Genomic DNA, 11,480 nt, shown 5'->3' on the forward strand with positions numbered 1-11,480 from the left:
AGTTGAGTATATATGGTATGCTCCTGAAAAACAAAAGTTTGGAGAAATGACAAGTGGCCTTGTGGGGCAGACCTTGATTTCCATATATTCCTTGCAGCCAAAGCAATATCTTCGAGTCAAGATGCCAATGAGGCACTGGAGCCCCATGGATCTGCACTGTCTGTTCTGTTCTCTAATGAAGTTATTGCCCACCTGTTACCAAGACTAAGAATTAAACACTGAGAAAACACAGAAGGATGGACTCCACAAACCACTGTTGCAACAAGAGTACAACTGTTCTTATGTATGTGTCCTTTAATAAAACCACAGTGGATTAGACTGATGCAGCACACTTGGTTAGCAACACATGAAACACAACGATTAAAACCAAGGAACATGACCAAAAGGAAGCCCTGAATTTTACAGATTTTAAATTCCATGGCAGCCACAGTTTTGTCAGTAGGACACCAACAGGTTAGACCTCGTGATTTATGGGTGCAGAGGGTGGATACCGGCCAAATCAGCTGGCCACCAGGGCCTTCATGCTGCGCCATGAGGCAGCGGAGAAAACAGCCAAACATCCAGCTGAGAGCTAAGCCATGGCTCCCAGAGACCAGCCCTCCTTCCTTCCCAGCAATCCTGAACTGGAAAGGCAGCAACCCGCCTTGAACTGCTGTGGGGTCAAATCACCAAGAGGGCCACCCCATCCGGGGAAAAGGGGCCGAATTGTTGAAAGAGTATATTTTGGCTGGCTGCCCAAAAGCAAACAAACATTATGGCCCATTGCCCAGGACAATTCTTCAAAGACATTCACATTCCTAAATTCCCATTTATTCCAAAAATCAAAACAAGTTATTTTTGGCCCTGTTCATTTACTGCTAATTTTCTAACTGCAGCAGGGATGGGAAATGCATGACCCTCGAGATGTGCCTAAACTGCAATTCCTCCTGCCCCTCACCACTGAGGATGCTGACCAGGACCCAGAGGAATGGCAGTTCATTATCTGGAGGGCCACATGTTTCCCACCCTAAAGCCTCTACCACCGTCACCCATAAAAAATAAAAAGCAGCGCATAAGCCCTTTACTGTAAATGGGATACACACCCCAAAGAATTGTGCAATACAAAAATTTAAGCAGCTGCAATGCCATTTTCAGTCAAATAAGTTAAAACTTCCACATTTAATATTGTGCAATAAATAAAAGACTTAAAATAGTTTAATCCACTCCTTTTTAAGGCTCACACTGTGAAGATTAACATTCCACAACATTTGTTCTATGGGGATTTAAAGAAATAAGTGACTGAAAGGCTAAACTTCTTGTCATTTCTTGAAGGAACAATCTCAGAAGCACCTGGAACCCTCTCCCGATTTCTCACTTGCCCTCTCAAACCACAACTTGCAGGAACAATCCCAAGTGTGAAATAGTGAAAAGGCATTTTGATCTGTAAAACATCAGTTGATGGTCTTGCTCAAGACAGAGGGAAAATAATCTAGGGTAATGCTGGCAGCGTACACTTGTGACACCATGTGTGAGATGTGCCCAGTTAACCGCTGCACCCTTGTATTCTTTGAAGCATCGTTTCCATGTGAGGTCTAGATCTAGAGTACATAAGAACACCGGCACACACAGGCTTCCACTGGCCCCCTGTCCTAGGGCTTGGGCTTGGCCCAGTATTCTCGATACATGGAATACAGCACACCTGGAAACCAAGAAGAAAGAAAGAAACTTAGCATTACCTATGGCTTGTTCTTAGTGCCTTAGCTGCAAATCTTGTAGTGGACAGTAGGAAGGTAATGCAAGGCTAGCTCCAAAAACTGCTGAACCGGTCAATTGGCTCTGTTCTACTTTTGGCACCTTGCCTACTTCTTTCCATTTCTTAGAATGAAGAATATTTACAAACACAACACAACCTACCTGGGAAGCTGTCTGGAGCAAAGGTCCGTAGGGGAAAGGCTGAAAGGCTCCCAGGGAAGGAACAACATCAGGGGCGCCCAGCCAAATTAGGGAATTTTCTGGAACAAAATTCGTATGGCAATGGGAAATTTACTACCCACCACCCATCTACTTATTTATTTCCCACTTTTCTGTCAGTATGGGACTCAAGGGAGCTCACAGTGTAAGTTAAAACCTTAGGAGGAAAGACTTAGGAAGCTCGGGAAGTTTGGCCTGGAGAAGAAAAGGTTAAGGGGTGATATGATAGCCCTGTTTAAATATTTGAAAGGATGTCATATTGAGGAAGGAGCAAGCTTGTTTTCTGCTGCTCCAAAGAACAATGGATGCAAGCTACAGGAAAAGAAATTCCAGCTCAACATTAGGAGGAGCTTCTTGACAGTAAGGGCTGTTCAACAGTGGAAGATGCTCTCTCGGATATTTTAGCAGAATCTCCTTCTTTGGAGGTCTTTAAACAGAGGCTGGATGGGCATCTGTCGAGGTGCTTTGGTTCCTGCATGACAGAATGGGGTTGGACTGGATGGCCCTTGTGGTCTCTTCCAATGCTGATTCTATGAAAACCATATTCAACTAAAACAATGGCTAAATTAAATGAACTATCATGCCGAGAATGTTTAAAAGATCATCATCATGATAAAAATACAGCACACCCAAAACAAAAAACTTCCACCACAGCCAGTTCATCCAAGGCCTAGATACACAGGCAGGCCTTTGCTGACTGGTGGAAAGAGTGCAGGGAGGGGGCTAGCCAAGCTTGCCATGGAACAGAGTGCCACTGATTCCATGTAGCACTTCACAGGAGAAGAGGCTGCACACAAAAAACCAATGGCATTACTTCCACGCTAAAGAAAAAGGAAGTGAAGAGCAATGCAGCAGATTGCTGTCAGGTGACCTTGAGCTTCAGCTGCTTATTTTATGTTACAAAAATCAAAGTGCTCCAAGCCAAACAACTCTCACTGAGATGGTGGACTAAGAGGGGAAAGGCTGTGAGCTCCACAGCAGCACCAGGCATTGAGCATAAGGACAGTCTTTCCGTTGGGTACCTACCACATGTCATGGCCCCAACGACAAAGCCTTGAGCTGCCACTCGCATGTGGATCAGGTGAACCGACATTTTGGTGTCCCCTCGGTGCTTCAGCTTGTAGAGCCCATAGGCCACCACAGCTGCAAAGCCTGCAATGCCTAGAAGAGGGAAACAGGGCTGGGTCATAAACTTTATATACCTCAATAGTAAAAACAGAGGGTAACAACTTCATCTGTCTCTTAAATGCAGCTGTAAACATTGGGTGACATCCAAAGAGTTGCTTAGAATCACAGAGGACTGGCCCAGTGGAATTTTGGGGCTTTTTAAAAATGCCTGAGGTATCCTGTATATAACCAATTGCCTCCCAGTTTTAAAAGCAGCTTGTGGTTTAGCACAAGGGGCTGCTCCTCCATCTTAATGATCTCCTAGAACAAGTCAGATGCTCCTTTGAATGGTGGTCAAAGTTTAAGAGCAACAGTCAAACATTTGCTCTGCATTCCGAGTTAAAGACTAACCAATTCCACTTATGCTGTATCTTGGCAACAGGCAGAGTGTGGGCTTTCTCACCAGTTCAAACACTGGCTGCACACCAATGTCCAGTTATAGAAGGGCGTGCCAGACACACTGGGCCCGTTTCATTTCTCACTTTGTCCAACAACAGGAGAGGGGAAAATGTGCCTGCAGGCCAGACCTCTGTAATCTTCCAAAAACCCCAACCGGTTATCCCCTTAATTTGTTTAAGGGGGGGGGGCAATTCTTACCCAGTAACCATGATAAAGCCCCCCAGATCCACAACAAACTCTGGAGCCAGACATGCAAACCCATCACTCCCAGATCCCTTTTGGTTGCCATTTTGGGAAGAACAGAGATTTTAAAATGGAGGCATTTTGAAGTATTTCAGCATGTAGATGTAGAAGGAAAAGTCCACAGAGGGGACAGCGAGGAATTGGCTCCTGGGTCTCCTGCAGTTGCCCACCTCTGGACAACAGCATCACATTCCTAGCACCAACCTGGTCACTGCTGTATGTCACCACAACCCCCTTTTTAAAAAACTATACTTCTTTCTACTCCATCTTTCAAGTGTCAACCTGCATAAAGAACAACGTACTGTATGTACAGGCCTAAGCCTCTCTTATCATTTTGGGGAAGGGAACCAAGTTACACAGAAACACAAGTTCACAGGTTAACACACCCTTTGCCAGCCGGGCAGGCTGTGGACATGTTGCATGACAAGCCCCATGATTCCCAGTCAAATGGTAGTCCAAATATCTGAAAAGCATCAAATTCAGGAAGGCTGAGTTAAAGCCTTATCCTGGAGAAAGCAGAGGCAGCGATCCCAGACTTTCATTTAAATACCAGGCTGCTTATAATGAGGAAGGAATATTTCAGGAGCATTTCCTGTTTGTAGAGTTTAAACTTTTATTGCATCCACACCCACTACTTAAGACTGAAAACAAGTGTGTATTTTCGCAGGTGCACAAAGGCGGCCAACTTGCCAAATGCATCAAGGTCAGGACCAGGAAACCTACTTACCAACTGGGACGAATGGGGACTCCCGGGATTTTCTCATCAATTTTGAGCCTTGGCTCTCTGATGGCTCATAGCCAGCAAGTGGGCTTTCTGAATTAGATGTCATGTTAACTACAAGGAATGAAAAAAGAAAATATGTTAGGGGGGGGGGGGGGACCTGGATTCTTGCCATGCCTTAGAAATGCAAACTTTCTTTCCAACACTACAGTCTGTGCTCCTGTCACACAGCTACAGTTTAATCTCTTTAAAGAGTACACACTCTGGGCTCCCAAGTCTCAGTTAAGTAAAGGCTCTTTGCAATTTCCAGCACACTGAGAATACCAACCTCAGTACTACACTCCCTTCTAAATTAGAGAACTGTGATCCAAACAGAGTGTGCAAACGTAACTGTGTGCTTTCAAAGTTCACAAATGCAGCATGCCAATACAACTGTGGGTGCCAGAACAGTCAGGACATGCCACCACAGATGATTCTTCGGGGTAAAACTGCTAGGCCCCCTGACAGACGTGCAAGGAGAAGAAACATGGGGTAGGCAGAAAATCCCAAGACTCTGCACCCAACACCTTTAATAAAAAGCTTCTGACAGGGAAGACAAGGAAAGGCACTGGGAGCTTGGACAGTCTATCAGCCATGAACACAGGGCCAAGGTGAGGAAGGGGCCAGAGAAGGAAGGGGGGGGGGGGACATTGCTTCACCAAACTTTGCGTTTGAGAGAGAACATTCCAGCAGAGTAAAGGCAAGAAGCAGATCACAGTAGAAAGTCAGGACTTTGGCATTCTTCTCAAAAGGCAGAGAAAGTGGGGACAGACCGCAGCGCTCAGCACAGCTTTGCAAGAGAAAGGTCTCAAGTAAAAAGAATCAGGTTAGCAGGGGTGAGAAAGACCCTTTGCTAGCCTAGGCGAGCTGCAGCCAGAAGCAGCAAAACTGGACAACAGAGACAACATACAACCAGGAACACAAAAGACAGCTTCCAGTAATGTCCTTCCTCCTGTCCTGAAGGTCAAGAAGAGATTTCTCTAAGGGACACAGAGAAACCAACTCAGGACAAGGCCACCAAGCGGGAACTTTCCCAGGTTCTGACCCCATTAGGCACCAGGGCATTTCCAAGGGTCAGAGATCTCCTATGGCTTGACACTGTCCTAACATTTTAGTGACCCAAGGCAGTTTTATACTAATCTATATTCACAGCAATAACATAAAGCATGGTAAAAGTACCAGTACAAATAACAAATTCTTGGAACAACTATTGAGGAAAATCAAGAAGGAAAGTGAAGCAGAGTGTTACAAAAACAAAAAGATAAGAAGATGAATACAGATGATTTACATAACTTTAAAGTGGATGATGATAAATTTCTACACTTTGGCTCAGCCGCTAACCAAAATGGAGACTGTGGCAAGAAATCAGAAGTCTAAGACTTGAAAGGGCAGCCATGAAGGAAAGACTCTCAAGTGTAAAGTGTGTCACTGAATACTTAAGTCGGGCTCAGCCATGCAATAGTGCTTCTGGTTTCTAACTATGGCTGTGAAGGCTGGACAGTGAAGAAAGCTAACAGAAAGAAGGTCACGTCATTTGAAATGTGGTGTGAGAGGAGGTTGCTGGATATTGTGGGCTGCCAGAGAGACAAATAAATAGTTGGAAGAGCAAATAAAGCCTGAACTCTCAGTAGTTCAGGAGTCGCAGTTGAAACTAAAATGAGGCTGTAATGCTTGGCTTTATTACAAGGTGCTATGACTCATTAGAAAAGACAAAGGAGTTTATCACATGGGGGGGGGATTTCTCTCAATTTCAAATGAAAAGAAAGTGGGGACAGAAGGCATTCACGTGAATTCGCTAGTTCAGTGAATTTACATGAATTTGAACTGTGTTCGAACTGACTTCCCATTGCCCCAAAATAGCTTCCCATTGCCCGAAATTGCAATAACGTGAAACCCCATGATTGAGCTCGGACTGACTTGCCATTGCCCGAAATTGCGTGTGGTAGTCTATCACGCAGTAACGTTAAATCCCATGATTGCATTCGGATTGCCATTGGATTATACTTCCAATTTCCCTTGTCTGATTAACTCCAGTGATAAGGTGGAAGGCAGTAGGAAAAGACCACGTTAAAGGTTTATGGCCTCTATCAAGAGACCCATGGCCCTGGATTTGCAAACCTCAGCCAAAGTGTTAAGAGCAGGATATCTTGGCGGCCTCTCATGAAGCCAACCTGAAAGCAAGTAACACGGCGCAAGCATTTCAAGCAACCCTCTCCTGGTGGTCACACACTGTTTCCAACAAAGAAATTAAGCTGCACATGGGAGACTAACATGCGAAACATCTCTTGAGGTTTGCTTTAAGGAACAGATAGCCCTATTTTCAGTCATTTCTAGCCTGGCAGAGAGGTAACTTGCCATGAGAAAAAGATTAACATGTTGGAAAAATATATATTTAATTAAGTTTCTCCTGTGAACACTGCGGATCTGCCAATGTCAAAAGGGGCTGCCTGATTCATGGCTCTGTCTGAGGGGGGAAAGGAGAGCCGCTGCATCTTTCGCCTCAGAGTATCTTCTTGTTCCAAACAGAAGAGAAATACAGTGGGCCTTCCACATTTGCTGGGGAGAGAGGCACAGAACTCCTGTGAAATTAGAAAACTGGCTAAGGTCAAGATCTGCCAGAAGTTGTCCACAGAACAGCACTGGAGGACCTAGAAATGCATTCTCTGGGAATCTCTAGGTCCTCCAGTGTGACTTCTGGTGAACATTGACCACAGAGTCATGCTGGAAGACCTAGAGATTCCTAGAGAGAACATATTAATCAAATCTGTGAATAATCAAATCTGCAAAAGTCAAAGCCGCAATTGTGGAGGGCTGACTGTATTTAACCAGGAGCCACCCATGGTCTGAGTAAGGAGGCAATGAGGAGTAAGAACCCCCACTTACTTGGACTGTTAGCCTTAAGAGGACTCATAATAGTAACTGATGCAGGAATATTACATTTCTCCTCTGAAGAATTGCAAAACACTGTGCCTCTGGCTTTAAATAAGTAAAGAAAAAAGGTGAGCCATGAGAGGTGCAGAAGTCTGACAACATTAATGTTGGGAACTGTTGCAATGCCTGGGTTTTCCCCATTAAGGAAACATCCTCATCGTTCCTGTCAATCCTCCTCCCCTGGGTCTGTTGCTTCAGCAGCATTTCCGCAAGGCACTCTTGCTGCCTGGCCTTCAGCCCCGGATGTGCCTGTGCCTCCAAGTGCGTCACTCCCCACACGCCGGCTCTAGGATGGTGCAATCTTCTGTGAGTCCAAACCCACGTGGTCAGTCTCCTCTTTGGGCACATACTGCACAAATGACCTTAACTCCCCCCTGTCCTTCACAAGATCCCTTCTCCCTTTCTCTTTTTTGCCGGACAGTTTCCCATCTGCCCCAGAAAATCCGTTTTAAAAGAGGACTGTATATTCCTTAATGACAGACAGCAGAGCAGAAAAGATCCTTAAATATTAAAGCTTTAAAGAAATGATTCTCAAACTTTCTACCCTTTACATCTACACCTAGAAGTCACGCTTCCCCCACTCGACGTAGCGTAAGAGCAAAAGTATTTTGTTCGTTTAGGGTGCGTATTTTCATTCACACATCTATGTGCTTTAACATTTTATAAGGAAATAGCCCTCTTCCTCTTCCTTCAGGCAAAGGATTCAAGCACCCTTTTTGAGTGAAGCTTTCATGGCCAGCATCCAGTTTTGTGTGGGTTTTTTGGGGCTCTGTGGCCATGTTCTAGAAGAGTTTGCTTCTGACGCTTTGCCAGCATCTGTGGCTGGTATCTTCATCTCTGAAAACGTCAGAACCAAACTCTTCTAGAACAGAGCCCCGAAAAACTCACAAAACCCACCCTTCTTGCCCTTTTTCCTCCCCAATCCCAAGACAGAAAAGATTTGGGAAGCTGAGGAAGAGAAGGGGGTGACCGGATGTCCTCCTTTTCCAGGACACGCCCTCCACTTCAACCTTGTGCCCAAGAGGCATTTCAAAACATCCTCCATTTTGAGTATGGAGCATGCATTTACACTTATACGAGTGTGTTTTCAGCTCTTATTAGGCCATGTCCTACATTTGTGCTGGTCTGTGGCTGTATGTCCTACATTTTGTGGTGCCTTGTTCTCCTTTGCAGTTTGGTCACCCGGCCTTTAAGCAATTCTTGGGACCCCAGGGATCCTGCCTCAGTCTGAGAACCACTGTTTTTAGACATTCTTATGTCGTTAGATGCCTTTTTAACTTCAAAGTCCTGCTTCTCAAGTTGGAATCACAAAGTGACACATCCATTAAAACCTGAGTCTTGCTTCAGTGTCAAAAATGGATGCCAAGGCTAAGCCATCAAATGGGGTTTTCTTTTGTTCTGTTACAGCTACAACCCCTTTCTCTTAAATCATTATAACTATAATTTTATTTCTACCCACCTCTCTTCCCGGCTCAAGGAGGGTTACAACATGGTTAAAACACAGTTAGTACATAGAACGCAGATACTGAGCTGCACCTCCGTGACAGATATGGATGTGCATCTTTTAAAAAGAAATCTATATCTACATTATATATATAATATCTATATATTATACCTATGCCTCTATATCTATGTATGTTATAGCTATACATAATATAGATAAATAGATATATAGCTATAGATATAATACACACACATATATATAAAGATACAAACACACACATACATAATATCTATCTATTATAATACAGTCGGCCCTTCTTATACACGGACTTTTTATACACGGATTCAAGCAGACACGGTTTGAAAATGTTCCAAAAAAGTATACATTTACCTTGATGTTCCATTTTTTATAAGGGACACCATTTTGCTCTGTCATTATATTTAATGGGACTTGAGCATACACGGATTTTGTTATACACGGGGGATCTGGGAACCAAACCCCAGCGGATAACAAGGGTCCACTGTATCTCGATGCACACCTATATATATATGTGCATCTTATCTATATATATAATAAGCTCAAACCGGTTTTAAATCCCATCCTCCCAAATGGCAGCGTCTAGAGAAAGAGGCCAACCCTGAACCTCACCTGGTCTTGGAAAAGTTACTTTTTGGGACCATGGCCCTCAGAATCACCCTCTTTACTAAGCCACTATTTAAAAACCAAGTTGATGTTGAGAATTGGGGATGGCAGCAGCGGCTGGAAACTGCAAGAATTCCCAGCCACTAAAGAGTACTACTCCCAAGACTGGAAGATGCTGGGAGTTGTAGTCCATAGTAGCTGGGGGATTCTGGAGGATGTAGTCCCTCCAAAATAAGATTCCCGGGCTCTGAATTGATAGCTTCTTTGGGGAATAAGGAGGAAGGGCAGGTTAAAAGCACCTTGGCCATCAGAACCATGAACCAAAGGACAACTCTGGTCAAGTGGGGGATTATGGAAGGTGCAATCTCCCACCAAAGTAACTTCCCCAAGCTCTGTATCAGGTCCATATACCTTTGTATATTTGTATATGTAATAATATACCTTTGTATATTATTACATATCTATACACAATATAGATAAACAATATATATATATATATATATATATATATATATATTATATATATATAAATACACAGCCATTTTATATATAAGAGTGTACGCCATAAGATTTATTTTATCTTTTTCAATTGTATGCACAGCGCTGTGTAAATTTACAGCACTATATAAATAATGCTTAATAATAATATATATATATATAATGTAGATATAAATTTTAAAGACACATATCCATATCTATTTATCACATAGATATTATATCTATCCAATATGTTATATCTATATATAAATAGCTATATAGATATAAATATAATACATATATATATATATATATATATAAAGACACCCACCCATATATATATATATATATATATCAATCACACACACATATATCAACACACACCTATATATATGAGAGACAGATTAAGGAGGAAAAAGGAGATAAAGCCCCTCTGCCTTTAGAGCTCTAATCCAATGGCAGTTGGGGGAACTGCCATTGGATTAGAGGATGATGGCCAGGGATGATGGGAGCTGTAGTCCATGGCAGGTGGGGGATTCTGGGGGATGTAGTCCCCCAAGCCCTCCATGACTGAGAGTAGGAATCAAAGCACTTCTGCCTTCAGAGCTCTTTACTAGTGGATAGATTGGGAATAATCCAGGGATGATGGGATTTGTGCTCCAGGGCAAAGTTGGGGGCTTCTGGCAGCTGTAGTCCTCCCCGAGCTGCTGTGGTTAAAGAACAGAGAAGGAAGGGGGCGATAAGGAGCCTCTGGGGAGGGGAATTCTAGGCAGGCAGGGGATGCTGGGAGTTGCAGTCCGTGGGATTGCAGCCAAGCAATGGTTATGGGGGTCTCAGGGGTGCTTTATGGGAAGCCGCCCCTCAAGAAAGCCATGGCAATGAGCCGCCACTTCCGCAGGCGCCACGGCGGCCCTTCCTCACCTCAGCCTCCGCTCTCCCTCGACGGAGCCACGCAAACCACGACCTTCTCCTCAGGCGCCCAGCCGGCTTCTGCCGGGCCAACGCTCTGCGCAGCCGCACTAAGCCCCTCCCGGCCCCGCCCCCTCCCGCGCCTGACGCACTTACGCCCCTGCGGCCCGCCTGCCAAGAAAACTACGACCCCCAGCAAGCATTGCGACTTCCTTCCTTTCTTTTTAAAGGCGCACACCCATATTTATCTCTGTCTGTATCAGTGGTGTGCCCAAACTCTGCTCTTTAAGGGCATTTTGGACGTCAGCTCCAACAGGGCAGGCTGAGGCTTCTGGGAGTTGAAGTCTAAAAGTTCTTAAAGGGCACAGTTTGGGCACCACTGGTCTTTATAGTATATCTTTACATATCTGTACATTATATTCAATTATAAAGACGCACACCCAGATAGATATAATATCTATGTGATAAGGAGATAGATATGGATGCGTGTCTTTAAAAAATAAATCTATATCTACATTTTATATATATATATATAGTATATATATATATATATATATA

At 44.0% G+C, this 11,480-nt stretch overlaps 1 protein-coding gene across 1 annotated transcript; it reads right to left on the reverse strand.

The window, feature by feature from the left end:
* Positions 1-256: 256 nt before the first annotated feature.
* LOC149310182 (HIG1 domain family member 1A, mitochondrial-like) lies at positions 257-11,021 on the reverse strand. The gene is made up of 4 exons (XM_089533859.1): positions 10,935-11,021; positions 4,487-4,594; positions 2,977-3,111; positions 257-1,678 (listed from the first exon to the last, which is right to left on the reverse strand). The coding sequence occupies exons 2-4, from the start codon at positions 4,587-4,589 to the stop codon at positions 1,629-1,631; spliced, it is 288 nt and encodes a 95-aa protein (XP_089389985.1). The 5' UTR covers positions 4,590-4,594; positions 10,935-11,021; the 3' UTR covers positions 257-1,628.
* Positions 11,022-11,480: the final 459 nt, after the last annotated feature.

This window comes from Sceloporus occidentalis, unplaced genomic scaffold (genome assembly GCF_023333645.1).
Source record: "Sceloporus occidentalis isolate IW3139 unplaced genomic scaffold, rSceOcc1.0.p SCAF_7, whole genome shotgun sequence".
Classification (NCBI taxonomy): Eukaryota; Metazoa; Chordata; class Lepidosauria; order Squamata; family Phrynosomatidae; genus Sceloporus; species Sceloporus occidentalis.